Source organism: Urocampus carinirostris, chromosome 7 (assembly GCF_059441175.1).
Source record: "Urocampus carinirostris isolate Australia breed hairy pipefish chromosome 7, RoL_Ucar_1.0, whole genome shotgun sequence".
In the NCBI taxonomy this organism is placed as follows: Eukaryota; Metazoa; Chordata; class Actinopteri; order Syngnathiformes; family Syngnathidae; genus Urocampus; species Urocampus carinirostris.
In genome coordinates, this window is record NC_142355.1 from 2,155,731 (window position 1) to 2,172,448 (window position 16,718).

The 16,718-nt window shown below is 41.5% G+C and overlaps 1 protein-coding gene across 2 annotated transcripts in view; it reads right to left on the minus strand.

Annotated features, from left to right (window-relative positions):
• trim44 (TRIM family member 44) overlaps positions 1–5,840 on the minus strand; it is a 99,948-nt gene extending 94,108 nt beyond the window's left edge. Inside the window, exons 1-2 of one of the 2 annotated variants that reach the window (XM_088339535.1) lie at positions 5,668–5,840; positions 1,491–2,032 (exon numbers count right to left, since the gene is read on the minus strand). In XM_088339535.1, the coding sequence (XP_088195661.1) occupies positions 1,491–2,000 (510 nt within the window). In that variant the 5' untranslated portion in view covers positions 2,001–2,032; positions 5,668–5,840. Of the gene's footprint in view, positions 1–1,490; positions 2,033–5,663 lie in introns of both variants that reach the window. The other variant, XM_088339534.1, reaches the window with a different exon arrangement.
• Positions 5,841–16,718: the final 10,878 nt, after the last annotated feature.

Below are 16,718 nucleotides of genomic sequence, written 5' to 3' on the forward strand. Positions count from 1 at the left end.
AAGAAGTTAAGAAAAAAAGCAAGTATAAAATGAGAAAATGAAAAAAAGACAGGTTTGTGGTTATCCCTTTAATCAGTATATTACCAACAATAATTGTTTCTCACGCTCTCCCTCTCTCTCTTTTTCTTTCTTTGTCCCACCGTCTCTCCTTTTCCCTCCCTCTTTCTCTTATTTCTTTATCTCTCTTTTTCTTTCTCTTTAATCTACTAGTCTCCGACAGAATGTTTGTTCTATCGTGTGGCCCCCGAGTTAAAATGAGTTTGACACTCCTGATCTATGCACTATTTTATGCGTAGCTAGTTTATACTGTAATCTCACTTTTGGGCACCTTATAGTATGGTGGGACTTATGTATGAAAAATATAAGACAAATGACATTTTTAAGGGGAGGCGGGGCTAATTATCCATGGCGCCTCAGTGTTCATTTTACCTGTGAAAAGTGATGGGTCCCGGGGACTCGCATGCTCAAAAATCTATGGGGCCCAACAGATATTTATGGGTCCCCAAAATTTTGTGTTATCAAGGTTGAAATCGTAAATCAGCGACAAATATATAATATAAATCTATATATTCATTCAGTTTTAATCATCAAATTATGAATTCATTTTCTGCATCAAATTATTGTTGGGCGGCAGCTCGGCGGCGCAGTGGTTAGCGCGTGTGCAGCACAGTTCCAAGGTCTTGGGACCCTCCTGTGTGGGTTCAAATCCAGCTACCGGACTTACTGTGCGGAGTTTGTATGTTCTCCCCGTGCTTGCGTGGGTTTCCTCCGGGCACTCCGGTTTCCTCCCACATTCCAAAGACATGCCTTTCAGGTGGATTGGCCGGTCCAAATTGTCCCTAGGTGTGAATGAGCGAGCGAGTTGTCTGTCCCCATGTGCCCTGCGATTGGCTGGCAACCAGTTCAGGGTGTCCCCTGCCCACTGCCCGATGATTGCTGGGATGGGCTCCAGCACCCCCGCGGCCCTACTGAGGATAGGCGGTGCAGCTGATGAGATGAGATGAAATTATTGTTGGTAATATACCGATTAAAGGGATAACCACAAACCTGTCTTTTTTTAAAATTCTCTCCTTTTATACTTCCTTTTTTTATTAACTTCTTTATACAACATAATCATTTGTAATACATATAATGCATTAAAGCAAGTGAGCCGTTGGAGAGCCGGCTCTTTAATGAGTTGAGCCGAAAAAGCCGGTTCTCTAAAAAGAGACGGACTTTCACTACACAACTCGAACTCGAGATCGGCGTGCAGACAAACTCGAACCACGAGACCAAAACAACAATGGCGGATCTGCCTGACGAAAAGTTTGGAGTGCGGTACATTTTGTTAAAAAATGATAATGACAATTTTGTGTCAAAAAGGTTCCGTCCCTTGGACGCACGTTGATTTGACACGATGCGTCCCCAGCAAAAATAATGCGTCTAGGACGCAGGGACGCGGGCACACCAGAACACTGCTTATAGTGCGGAAAACAAGATACTTGGCCTACCTTCTGCCAGATGTATGCATCATACAGCGTGATGATTTCATGTCCTTGGTGCTCACCCTGCATTGCACACAACACGCAGATGATCTTCTCGTCTTGTTTACAATAGAGGGAACCTTCATGCCCATGCTCCTTGCAACGTAGCCTAAGAACTGTTACAGTGTCCCTCTTCACATTCTTTTCAGCAGACTTGTCATTCTGTCCATCCTCTGAAGCCACTGCTCCTTGCAGCAGGAGGGGAGTCTTGTTTTCAATTTCTTCCATTTCTTGTTCATTTGCCAACACGTTCAAAGCATCTTCCTTGGTCCCACATCCAAATGGAACTAAGTTAGGATGAATCCCACCTTCCTTGTAGGTTTTTAGTGGGTGGTGTGTACTGGAGACATGTTTATCAGCATGCAAACAGCAAAAGGCAAAGTTACAGGTGTTGCACACTTGCGTGGCCAGATGAGCCTCATCGGGCTCACAAGCATCACATGTTCCATCCATCTCTGGTAGCTCCTCCAAGCTCATGACGCCTTCCAAAGGTTCAGATGATATAAAACCTGGTGGCAGATGAAAACAGTGACCATCTTGGCGTGGTTCTATTATACCGTAAATTCCGGACTATAAGCCGCTACTTTTTTCCCAAATGTTCAACCCTGCCACTTATTCAGTGATGCGGCCAATTTATGTAATTTTTTTAACGGCCACCAGCGGCGCTCGAGTACAAAAGGTTTAGACCGGTGGAATATATGCGCCGAGGAAGACTGAAACTTCTTGGCTTGTGCATAAATTAAATTAGCGTAAACATACCCTCATCATGCAAAATGCAAAAAGAAAGGCACATGACGCAGATTTCAAGCTAAAAGCAATCGAGCAGTCCGATAAATAAGGAAACAGAGCACAGTATCAGGAGTGGATGAGAGTTCCAGCGACAGTTACAGCGCGAGTGTGGCTGCTGGAGCGTGGGACGACGTCTATATAACAAAGTTTCTTTCCGACACTGAGGAAGACGACTTTGATGGCTTCGGTTCTAAGGAGGAAGATGAGGACGGTTTACTGTGATTTTTACAAATACGGTATGTTTTTTTACCGAACCCCTTTACTGTGTTGCGAGCGTGTTGCTACCATTAACTGCCCTGTCACAGGCACCGTTTGCGATTAAAGTTATATTAGTATTATTAAAGCTTTGAAAACTCTCTCGGTGTACCGTCTTTCTTTGTAAATATGTGTAACCCAGGTAAAATATGTATTTGCAACTGTATATTTTTGTAATGTATTTATTTATATTTATTTTAGACACGTATTCTGATATGTTTTGCACGGGCGAATGAAAAAGAAGGGGCGGAATAAACGCGGGGTGACGGGTAGTGGGGTAAAGGTGAGGAACAGATAGACCTGTTAGTGGACGCGGCGGACAATAGTGGATATATATTTTTCCCACCCTTACCTTTGGAAATATACACTTTTGTCCTTGTATTACTTTCAACGGGACCCGGACTCTGCAGGTCTGCATCAAACCTTAAGTACCGGCATCATTTTCCGTTCATTTCCCGGCTGTGATTTTTGGACTGTGTACTTTAATGAAGGACATTTAGTTTCAATCGCGGGACTTAAAGTCGGGTTTGGGTTAATTTTGTGTTTGTGTTACATTTTTTAATGCGGGCGCTTGCGGCTTATATACAGGCGCGGCTTGTGTAAGTACAAAATCGGGTTTCCTCTAAAAATGTGGTGGGTGCGGCTTATAATGAGGTGCGCTCTATAGTCCGGAATTTACGGTAATGTTTTTAGATCCATGCACAGTGGAAACATAACGACACACAAAGCTTTTGTATTTTTGGACTACAAGGTGCACCCAAAACCCCCAAATTGTCCAGAAATGGAAGAGACAAAGAGCAACAAAGGAAGAGAAAAAGAGAGACACAGAGAGTGAAAGAGACTGAGACAAAGTGGGAGAAAAGGGGTGGAAAAGAGAGAGAGAGAGAAATAAATACAAATACAGTGTCTTTATTCAAGGCACCTGGCTTTGGCAACATCAAGTTGACATATTTCAACCTGCAGCTCGTTTTTCTCTTGCGCTTCTCTGAGTGTTGTCTCGCGGGCCGGATTCAATACCTTAGCGGGCCTGATCTGGCCCGTGGGCCGCCTGTTAGACACCTGTGATCTAGTGCATCATAATGCGGAATAATGTGGTGTATTTTGATGTCATCATACAGGGGAAACATCAAGACACACAAAGCTAATTCCCTTTGATAGATTGCTGGGATGGGCTCCAGCACCCCCGCGACCCTACTGAGGATAAGCGGTTCAGCTAATGAGATGAGATGAGATGAAAAAAGTGTTCGAAAAAAATCAAAAGGGTGGAGGGAGACTGCGGAAACAGGAAAATGTTTGGCTAAAACACATGACTTTACCAAAACAAGGATCGGAAAGGAAAATCAATAGCCACAGATTTATTTGAGTGCAAAAACACTCGCTTTGTTTTAGAGGCTCAATACATGCGGGCAGTGTGTAGGCTGATGCCTGACTCCCTAATAACAGAGGTGACACAATGTTTGCTCTGCAGAAGAAGCATCGAGCAATTTCTCTTGATACATTTCGCAGCACTATAGCAATAATATATATGTGTAGTGAGAAAGATTTATTTAGAAATGAAAAAAGGGTGAAAATGTACCGTATTTTCCGCACTATAAGGCGCACCTAAAAGTCTTAATTTTTTTTCAAAAGCTGACCATGCGCCTTATAATACAGTGCGCCTTATTTATGGATCAATATTAAATCGCAAAGTCTTCCAACTAACTTGCAGCCGCCGACTAGATTTTCCCCTGAACGCCAAGTGGTCCGCGGTGTATGCTGGGATTTTTATACCGGCGTTTTATTTCCTAACCAATGTGTCAATTATCATTTGAATCAGTCACTATTGGCTAAAGATATTCAGAGGTAAAGGGGGCGGATCCTTTTCATCATTTACAGGCTCGCATAGGCTAAAGGGGCGAAACAAAGCCTGCAATTGGCCGAAAAAGATGAATGGGAATCACGCGTTGGGTTGCACTACGGCATAGAGAAAACATTTTTTACTATACTGTATTTGTAAATATTTTATTCTCCTGGATTTACTAAACTCACGGATATAAGAGGACCATGGTTGCCCATTATTATTGAACACAACGACTTCGGTGAGCTACTTCGGCTATGTATTTTCCCTGTATCTTGTTTCAGACTGAACTCGATGTTTCTGTGATGGGTCTTTTTTAAAATTAAACATAATTCCAAGTGTTTATTGTCATATGCACAGTAAAGTCGCGAGCGAAAATAGAAACTAAGGAATGGTTGGCATTTCTTGAATCCCAAGACTTTAACCTTCCGAATGATGGAACGATGCATTTGAGTGACATCGTACGGACACCGCATCCGCACGTGTTCTCGACACGTATTTGCGTCTTTGCAAGCTTTGGGAATGTTAAGGGGGTAAGAAGTTGGACTGAACTATCTGACTGTTTTGTCGACGTTCCCATTGTAGCGCCTTATAATCAGGTGCGTCTTATGTATGTCAAATATAGGACCAAAAACTATTTTTTCGGGGTGCGCCCTATAACCCGGTGCGCCTTATAATGCGGAAAATACGAGAATTCATAATAATGAGTTAATAATGGGGCAGCACGGGCAGAGCAGTGGTTAACGCGTGTGCGGCACAGTTTTGAGGTCCAGGGTTCAAATCCAGCTACCAGACTTCCTGTGCACTCCGGTTTCCTCCCACATTCCAAAAAAACATGCATTTCAGGTGAATTGGCCGGTCCAAATTGTCCCTAGGTGTGAATGAGTGAGTGAGTTGTCTGTCCCTGTGTGCCCTGCAACTGGCTGGCAACCAGTTCAGGGTATCCCCTGCCCATTGCCTGAAGATAGCTGGGATGGGCTCCAGCACCCCCGCGACCCTACTGAGGATAAGCGGTGCAGATAATGGATGGATGAATATTTCTAGTTAAATATAATCTGTGGGCGATGGGGTGGACCGTGAGGCACCACAATGGGATTTTCTCATAAAGCATTCAAACGAAAGACACATACCTCGAATAAGAAAAAAAAAACTCATTTGTGCCTGTGTTCATACATAATTATCATTTTCTACGTCATTTTTGCAAGTTGTTTCCTGACAAAAGCGCACACGGTAAAGAGGAGTGCATCGAGTTTACTCACCGACCTGGGTTTTTGTGCACGGCATGGCTTTTTTGACGACGGATTCCTATTTATACATTAATTTAGAGGATCAGATCAGTTTTGGGGGTTTTAACGTGGAAATAAATGACTGACATGCATTATCCAAGCCCGAATGAAGATTTTTTTTTCACGGGGAAGCAAAGTTTACTTCCTTGTTTACCGACTTCCGGGTTTACGTCACACTATGACATGGCTGCTATTATTTTAATTGAAAAAAACATTACATCATGGTAGCGTAAACAATAATTGCATAAGCATTTTTTTAATGTCATATTTTGTGCTTTGAAACTGGGACCTGTTTTATTAATTTGGTTTTATTCTGAAAAGAAAAAAAACAGCAACATAAGTAAAAAATAATACTACAACCATGACTGAAATACAGTAATCCCTTGGTTAACGCGGTTAACGGGGACCAAAACCATCCGCATATAGTCAAAATCCGCAAAGTAGCGACGCCCCATCAAAAATGCTAAAAATAATAATAATAATAATAATATATATTTTTTGTTTTATTATTTTCTTTATTAATTTTTTTAAACCCGCAAAGCTCTGAACCCGCGAATGTGGAACTGCGAAGTAGCGAGGTCCCACTGTAACTACCACATAAATACGACAACAGAAATACTTAACAGGAATACTTTCACAGAAATACTATGAAAATTGCTACACCAGATATACTACAAAAATACTACTACAATAATACTACAGAAATACCTAAAAAAAAACACGACTGCAACAATAGTACAACAATTCTTTAGGAATGCTACAAATACTAAAAGATATACTACAAAAGTACTTCTACAGTGATACTACAGAAATACTACAAAAACACTACTACAGAAATACTACAACAATACTATAGGAATACTACGAATACTGTACTACTAGAGATACTACAAAAGTACGACTACAGTAATAATACAAAATATGACAGAAATACTACAAAAGCACTGTATACTGTAATCAGGGTTGAGTAGAGTTACTTTAACTTGATTACTTTCAATTACTTTTGGATTACTTTTGCAATACTTTTGGAATACCAAATATGCTAATAAAAGACAAAAATAAAAAAGTGAATAAATGTATCAATGAAATCGGACTGCGTGGATTGTTACTTGGCCTGGGGTACAAACTGAAGCGGCATCCGGAGAGCGGGCAATAACGGCGCCGCAAGTTTGCCCTACTGCCGCTAGGCTACGTACCAACTCTCGCAAGCCACCCCTGCCGTGCCTGTACCTCACCAATGCCAGATCCATTACCCATGAGACGGATAACCTGGAGTTACAACTTGTGGGAGACCTTTATACTCCAGGCGATTGAATTTTAATCTTTGCGGGGACCTGGAACAACCTGAGGATACCGGAGGCTAGCGTGGGGCTAGCCAGCAGCTATCTAAATCGCTTTCTTATACTGTAACAAGAGTCCATTTGCGTTGTACTTTTGTATACTTTCAATAAAGAGCATGAATGCATTCATTCAACTGTAATTCTGTGTTCTATCCATCCATTTTCTGCATCACTTATCCTTGTGGAGCCCATCCGAGCTATCTTTGGGTAGAGGGTACCCTGTACAAGTTGCCAGCCATTCATCCATCCATCCATCCATTATCTGCACCGCTTATCCTCAGTAGGGTCGCGGGGGTGCTGGAGCGCAGTGGGCAGCGGACACCCTGAACTGGTTGCCAGCCAGTCGCAGGGCACACAGGGACAGACAGTTTGCTCACTCATTCACACCTAGGGACAATTTAGACCGGCCAATTAACCTGACATGCATGTTTTTGGAATGTGGGAGGAAACCGAAGTGCCCGGAGGAAACCCACGCAAGCACGGGGAGAACATGCAAACTCCACACTGGAGGTTTGATCTCATGACCTCAGAACTTTGCCGCACACACGCTAACCACTGCGCTGCCGCGCTGCCCGGTTGCCAGCCAGTTCCAGGCAATTCTGTGTATCTATTTGTAGATCTACAGTTGTTATTTTGTAGGAGTCGTATACTCTCAGTCGTTAAGGTTGTCATTTCGAATTAAGTTTGACCCTTTTATAAAGGGGCGTCCCTAGTTTGTGGATTTTCAAATTTGGGGGGGGTTCTGCCCCCCATTAACCACAATAACCGAGGTAAAACTGTGTTCTTGTTTGGTTGGGTCGAAGTATATATTATATCCGCCCAATCACTGACTTCAAATGTTGGCGTTAGACAAATGGAAATGCTAAGGGTCCATTTAAATACAATAAAATGGTTTTGGCTCCCGGCATAAAGCGACAAGGGCTGACACAGAGAGTCATTTGCATGATTTGTTTGGCACAGCTTTCATATAGGATGCATTTCTTGATGCAATGCACTTTTTTTTATTGCTTGGACTTGCCGCGATTGAAATCCAGCCAATGGCGGAGAATCAATGTGCCGTCTGCATTAAAGGCGTCCTGCTTCAGCACACCTCTTAAAAGATTGTGCAGGATTATTTTCGGCCTTATGAGGTGGATGTACACCAAGATAATATCCAAAAGTGTTTACTGTTCCACCTTTCACACAAACTAATGTCTTCTCTAAATGGATTGGTAATCTTTCTATCAAGAAGCAAAACCCATCCGAAAAATCATATTTATGATGGCATTGTGTGACGCTTACCAATAAGGACGAGCTTCTGCCTTCTTTCCTATTCATACATCAAACAGCGAGTGCTATCAGAAGTGGGCAGGAGGAGGAGTACAGGAAATTGATTCAGGACTTTGTCCAATGGAGCGACGCTAACCACCTGCACCTGAACACCACCAAGACCAGGGAGATGGTGGTGGACTTCAGGAGAACTACAACTCACCCGGTTCCTGTAACTATCAAAGGAGAATGTGTAGAATTTGTCCAGACCTACAAATACCTGGGTGTGCAGCTGGACAATAGACTTGACTGGACTGCCAGCACAGAAGCTCTATGCAGGAAAGGTCAAAGCCGACTGTACTTCCTCAGAAGGCTGGCCTCCTTCAACATCTGCAAAAAGCTCCTACAAATGTTCTATGAGACTGTTGTGCCAAGCGCCCTCTTCTATGCGGCAGCGTGTTGGGGAGGCAGCGCCAAGAAGAAGGATGCCTCTCATCTTAATAAACTGGTGAGGAAAGCGAGCTCTGTTGTGGGCACAGAGCTGGACAGCCTGACAACTGTAGCTGAGAGACGGGCACTGAAAAAGCTGCGGTCAATCATGGATAATTCATCACATTTACTACACAGCATCATCTCCGGTAGAACAGCTTCACGACAGACTGCTGTCACAGTCTTGTTCCACCGACAGACTGAGGAGATCATTTCTTCCTCATGCCATGAGGCTCTTTCACTCCACCCGGGGGAGTATATGCCCACATTAAACCACACCCTCACATTGCATATCACCCTGTTTTTATTACAGTGTGTATTTTATGTAGCACTATTTAAATACTCTATATCAACACATTACATTGGATATTTATGTATTCTATTCCTTTTACCCGGTACTTTATTATTGTTTTTTTCTCAAAACAAGGATACTGCTGGAAGTGTGAATTTCCCTATGGGGAGGAATAAAGTATCTATCTATCTATCTATCTATCTATCTATCTATCTATCTATCTATCTATCTATCTATCTATCTATCTATCTATCTATCTATCTATCTATCTATCTATCTATCTATCTATCTATCTATCTATCTATCTATCTATCTATCTATCTATCTGTCCGTCCGTCCGTCCGTCCGTCCGTCCGTCCGTCCGTCCGTCCGTCTGTCTGTCTATCTATCTATCTATCTATCTATCTATCTATCTATCTATCTATCTATCTATCTATCTATCTATCTATCTGGATCTCAAAGGACAGTAAAAATTGAGTCTCATTTATAATATACAGAGTTATATTAATGGTGTTCAAAGACGCTAACCTTGTAAGGCCGATCTAGGGAAGTCAGAAGCCCCCTACCAACTACACAGAAATAGATTCAGAATGGTCAGCTATGACGGACTCTTACTGCAAATTTAAAACAGGGTATGTAGACCTCATTGTTTTCCCTTCTAACAGACCTTTATGAGTTTTAGATATGTCACCTCATTCTTCTGTCTTCTGATGTTAGAAAAGAAGCAACATTTTCTTTAGGCTATCTTTGCAGATAACTTCCTAAGTTCATTACCTATGACATAACGGACCAATTCCGGAATAATTCAAGGTAAATGGTAAATGGTCTGCATTTATATAGCGCTTTTCAAGTCAATGAAGACCTCCAAAAGCGCTTTACAATGTGCTTCACACTTACCCATTCACACACACCAATAGCAACCATGCAGCCATGCAAGGCACCGACCTGCTTATTGGGGAATTAGGGATTCAGTGTCTTGCCCAAGGACACTTCGACATATAACACGGAGGGACTCGAACCTGCAATCACGATCTCTTGATCCCAAGACGAGCGCTCTACCTCCTAAGCTAATGCCGCCCAAGGCATGTTCTGGTGTCATTTTCATGGTATCATACCAGATTAACGAGGCAGGGAGGAGCTACATGTCATGCATTAGGGATTCAGTGTCTTGCCCAAGGACACTTCGACATATAACACGGAGGGAATCGAACCTGCGATCTCTTGATCCTAAGACGAGCGCACTACCTCCAGAGCTAATGCCGCCCAAGGCATGTTCTGGTTTCATTTTCGTGGTATCATACCAGATTAACGAGGCAGGGAGGAGCTACATGTCATGCTTTCTGGCGGACAAGGTGCTATGTTATAAAAAAATAGTTAAAATCGTAACCAACTGACTTTCTCAGCATGATTTAGGCCAGGGGTAGGGAACCTATGGCTCGGGAGTCATATATGGCTCTTTTCATGAGTACGTATGGCTCCGAAATAAAATGTTACTATTGCACATCTCTCTGTGGCGTTCCAAAGTCAAGTGATTTCATCCCGATTTTGGTCCATATAAAGCCCAAGCAACTTCATGCAGAAGTTCGATAAAAAAACATTTAAATTGATAAATAAAAACGCTGAAAAACGACTTGGATTGGGTGAGCAGTACCGGTGGGTGGATCCCTGCACACAGCGCAAGGCACTTCCTTCTCTCTCTCTCTCTCTCTCTCTCTCTCTCTCTCTCTCTCTCTCTCTCTCTCTCTCTCTCTCTCTCTCTCTCTCTCTCTCTCTCTCTCTCTCGCTCAGTGCAGTCCACACCCAAAGTGAATAGAATATGACGATATGCTTATCCTTTGCAGTCATTTGTGACATTTTTACAAAAGAACTTTTTATGCACATTGTTTTGAAACCGTTATTAAGGACACAATTCATGGAAAAAAATTGCCTCAACACTCTTAACTTAAAGGTGGAAGACAAATTGTAAATGGCATATTTACATTGGGGCAGCACGGCGGCGCAGTGGTTAGCCTGCACAGTTCTAAGGTCTTGGGAACCTTCTGTGTGGGTTCAAATCCAGCTACTGGACTTCCTGTGCGGAGTTTGCATGTTCTCCCCGTGCTTGCGTGGGTTTCCTCCGGGCACTCCGGTTTCCTCCCACATTCTAAAGACATCCATTTCAGGTGGATTGGACGGTCCAAATCGTCCCTGGGTGTGAATGAACGAGTGAGTTGTCTGTCCCTATGTGTCCTGTGATTGGCTGGAAACCAGTTCAGGATGTCCCCTGCCCACTGCCCGATGATTGCTGGGATGGGCTCCAGCACCCCCGCACCCTACTGAGGATAAGCGACGCAGCTAATGAGATGAGATGAGATATTTACATTGATTTGGCACACAGGATTTGGCATTATTATCATTTTATACATTTGATTAAATCATCAAATGACACACAGTGCTGAAGAATTAGCTTTTGTCTAGAGAACGTGTTTGACAGTTTTTTCAATTTTGTCTGAAAATATATGATGTGGCTCTCTCAATTCATTTTTAAAACATTTTTTGCTTTTATGGCTCTTTGGGTTAAAAAGCAAAAGCCCGTCAATCATAGGTGATGCGAGACATGAGTTCAAGCCCTTATGTCTTAAGCGGGTTGGACAACAGTGGGATCAAAATCAGATCTTCTCATTCTATTTATTTTCATTTTTTTTCCCATTGAGTCTCAATGGACTCTGCTACCGTGTGGTTAGACTGCTGAAGACAAGAGACGTCCTTGCGTGCGGAACCCTGAAGAAGTTTCTTCACATCAGTTGTCCTCCCTCTGATAGAAAGGACATGCCATAATCAACTATAAATCATGTTTCAAGAATTGTTTCTCTCTGGTGGTACTCTTGGCAAAGAGAAGAGGATTGCTTCTAAAGATAAATAGCTAGAGTCAGGTTTTTATGGTATCTGAAAAGAAAGATACGGAGCTGTAAAAATTAAATACTGCCGGGCGTGCTATTTGCTAAGGGTCATATGCATTAATTGGTGTCTTAATTTCTGGCAATATACGGTATATAAAATAATTCCTAGCTGTAGAAAATGCAGATGCGCACTAAAGGATTTTATACATTTTACCATAAAGGATTTTATACAAGTTACATTTATTGAATGCAATGAAGATTTTTCACAGAGAAGGCTTTAGTTCAATGATAGGTCACACCGTTCCGAATGCGAATGTTTTGTTCAATTGATAACAGGACTCTGACAGAGGTGGCCAGACGCAGGAGGCCAGGCACTGATTTAATAATCGCTCGGGGTCCAGACATCGAGGCGATGAGGTGGAGCCCACATGGGCGTTCCTGGCCCGCCCACGGGAGGAGCCGGCACACCAGCTTGAGAGAGACGTGGGTCAAGAGAAGAACTTAAGAAGAACTTCAGAAGATCGGAGAACGAGAGGGACAATCGAGAGAAGAAGCTCGACGAAGCCTCGAGCGACACTAATTCGGCTAATTCGGCTAATTCGATGGAATTGACTTAGTTAAATACTTTAAGAAAATAAATCTGCCCCCGTGTGTAAATGTCGGCTATTCTTGTCCATATTTTCCCGAAAAAGAAAAGAGCATGCATTGTTAGGTGAATGAAGTTTATGTTTGGTTCATGGAGTCAGATAACTAATTTGAACAATTTGGTAAACGGAACATTTTAATATATTTATTTCCTAACAGCACCACCAAATCATCTTTTATTAGTTAATCTAATTTGGTTTGGCATGTTGTTAACATGGAGATTGGAGGTCTACCATACACCTCAGGCATCATTCTAAGTTTTAAATGTCCTTCAACACGTCTTGGAGTTATTTAGTTCCTATAATGTCTAATCACATACGTTTTCTTGTCCTTCATTTTTCTTTTTCTTCATTTTAAAAATACTTCTGTTTTCTTCAACTGTTACTTGTCATAACTGTCAAATGTAATCAGGGTTGGGTAGGGTTACTTTAACTGAATACTTTCAATTACTTTTGGATTACTCCAATACCAGATATGCTAATAAAAGACAAAAGAAACTAAATAGGAATCAAATGATGACTCACAACACGTGGTAAGCTTTCTCTCCTGGCTTTGATCTCGTTGATCTCCGGCAAAACGAACATCAAATGCGACAGAAACAAAATGAAAATCAATCCAAACAGCTTGCCAACATCATTTTTGCCGTTCCGTGTATTCCGTTACTCCCCAAGCCTGCACAAAATTTAGTCATTTTATTCATATTGAGTTTCTTTTGTCTTTCATTAGCATATTTGGTATCGGAGTAATCCAAAAGTAATTGAAAGTAATCAAGTTAAAGTAACCCGACCCAACCCTGAATGTAATGCAATCATTTTTGATCATTTTTTTACAAAGTTATCTTCATATGCGTGTTTATTACCACAAGGAGGTAAAGTCAATTAAAGTTGACACACCAAATCTGCAGTCTGATGAGGTACCAGATGGTGAATTTAGTTCTTCATCTACTGGAATAAATTAGCAAATCGGTTTTGTGGGACGTGCCCTTATACAAATCAAACACACTTTTAGAACATAAAGAATACATAAAGAGTACACAGAGTGTGCAGCAGGAAACAAATTTGTCAATTTTTTAGTGAGATAAAGGAGGGAGGAAAAATGGTATAGGAACAATGCTTGCCCAGTACGGTTTTATTTCAACCTCAATTCTCGTGTTAAGTTCGTCCATTCTATTTGGCTGTCAACGCTTTTGCAAGCCAAAGACAAAAATTTGATGTCTCTGAGAGATTGTTTTGAATCTCATTACCCCAGTACCTCAGTTTACTCTAGGCAAGCTTTCCGACCCTGACTCACTCCTGTTTCTGCTCCTGTCTGTTTCCCGGCTACTGACCCGTTTTTTATATACCGTATTTTCCGCACTATAAGGCGCATCGTGTTATAAGGCGCACCTTCAATGAATGATATATTTTAAAACGTTTTCCATACATAAGGCGCACCGCATTATAAGGCGCCATAAGTGCATGCTGGTTTAAGATCAGGTAATTGTGCAATTTTGTAATTGTAACCCTGTGCAGTCCTTCGAGACTTTTTTGTGATTAAGGGCCATATAAATAAATGTGACTTGACTTGACTTGGCGACAGTAGAGGATGTAGTTACGTTATGCAACCATTAGATGGTGCCGCGCTAAAGGGAATGTCAACAAAACAGTCAGATAGGTCAGTCAAACTTTATTAATAGATAACAAACAAGCTTTCCATTCACTCCCAAAATGAATAAACAGCTGTTTTATTTTTTTCTCTGAGGTAAAGCATTTTCGTGACCCATTTTTAACATCTTTGCAAGGCATAACATTTTACTTTTCCTCCATTTAGTCAACTCGCAAAAAAACCGTCTAATACTGTTATGGTAAATTAAACGTTAGTGCAATCGCAATATAGTGACACTCGTAATGTGCAAAAACAATAACAAGTGCAAAACAATAACAATAAAGCAATAACATAATAACTGTAAAATATGAAACGTAAACAGCTCATCCTCATGCTTCTTCCACTTTCGCAACATCGATTCATTAATGTTAAACTCTCTTGCTGCTGCTCTATTTCCGTGTTCTACTGCGTGACTGATCGCCTTGAGTTTAAACTCTGCGTTATAAGCGTGTCTCTTAATAGGAGCCATTTCAGGGTCTTTATACAAACGCACAAATAAAAGAGAATCGTTGTTTAATATTTCCTAGTATGCACAGGGCACTTCTTCTTCTACGCGAAAAATGGAGTCGGTGGCTGCTTCTCTTAGTTGCGAGACCTTGCAATTCAATATAGATCCATATCCGGATTATAAAGCGCATAGTCAGCTTTTAAAAAAAAACAGATTTTAGGTGAGCCTTATAGTGCGGAAAATACGGTATATAACAACTAGTAGGCTGATTATATATATATATATATATATATATATATATATATATATATATATGCCGAGTCATACCTAAGACTTATAACATTGGTAAAATGGCGGCGCCCTCTGTTGGCTGCGGCTGCATCGGCTCGCTACAACGGGTCAGGTGTATCGACATTTCGTTCTGTGTACATTGTTACAAAGAATGACAATACAAAGGAAATTATTATTATATATATATATATATATATATATATATATATTTATATATACATATAAAAACTAGTGAGCTCATTCATCTTTTTTAACACTGCCCATCAGACTTAGCTCAAGAGGTAGAGCGCTTGTTTTTAGGATTAAGGGATCCCAGTTCGAATCCCGGCTTGTCCGTGTTACATGTCGAAGTGTCCTTGGGCAAGACAATGAATCCCTAACGCCCCCAATAAGCAGGTCAGCGCCTTGCATGGCTGTATGGCAGCTATTGGTGTGTGAGTGAGTCTGAATGGGTAAGTGTGAAGCACATTGTAAAGCGCTCTAGGTCTTCATTGACTTGAAAAGCGCTAGAGAAATGCAGACCATTTATCGTTTACCATTTACCTCCTCTTTAATTAGGAGAGTCCAAGTGAAACACTCCACGTTTGGGTTGGGGTAGTCAAAAGGCATTTTCAAGTTTAGCAAATAATTTTTGTTTGTTTTATCCATCCCCGACCACAGGTTTTTGCTTCTCCGTATACTTGAGATGCAAATCAAAACGCATCTCTCGAAAGTGTCCTCATTAACAGTACATTTTTATGTTAATAAACGCCTGGCAAGGCATTTTTGTACGTTTAGCTTTTTAAGCAAGACATTTAGCGTTCCCTCGTTGTAGCTGTACTTTCCAGACAGAACGTTTTCATCTTCTGACTTATTCAGTGGTCTTGGCGTTGATTGCTGCCTCCTTGCTTATTTTCTTTGATCCTAACTTGTTATCAGCCTCTTCCGCACACTCTGTGATCCGGGTAATGCTTTACGCCACAAATTGTAGGGCAGTCATATACAAGGAGCCGTTTCTGTCGCTTTTATGGTTAACTCTCATCTCGGAGAGGCAGAAACCGAACATCTGGGGATCACAGACATGATTAGTAAAAACCATTAAAAAATGGCTGGGGTCGCTTATCTGGGGTCCTCGAGAGTTGAAAATGAAATCAAATCAAATAGGAGTAGAATGTACTGGTCTGGATCATCATGACCACCTACCTGATTTTGTGGAGGTCAAGCCATTGGTGCCGAAATAGTGAGAGCCCACTGAGGCACAGTCCAGATGTTGCACTCTGGTAATTGGCATCAAGACAAGGCAGTAAATTGATAGGGCTGCTCTGGAACTGACTTCTTCTGTGCTTCCCAGCAAGGACAGATCTCAGAGTTTCGGTACAGGGTGTGCCTTAATTCTCATTAGAAGTTGAATTGTCTTTATTGTCATTGATGACGATGCAGTAAACATCATTTACAATGAGATTAGACATGGCACTCCAGAATAAACTTTGAATAAACACTCAGATGTAAATGGTAAATGGTAAATATGTGCGGTCCCTTCTCAAGGTTTCTTCATTTTCCTCATGTTGAAGTTTTTGAGTTTTTCCCTGCCCTCATGTTGGTTCCAGATCAGGGGATGATGTAATAATAGTCTGAAAAATAGTCTGTGTAATAACCTGTGCAGCCCTTTGAGACTCTTTGTGATCAAGGGCTATAGTCAAGTCAAGTCATTTTTATTTGTATAGCAAAAGATGTTGCAATCACAAATAATACAGAGATATTGTCGACGAAAAG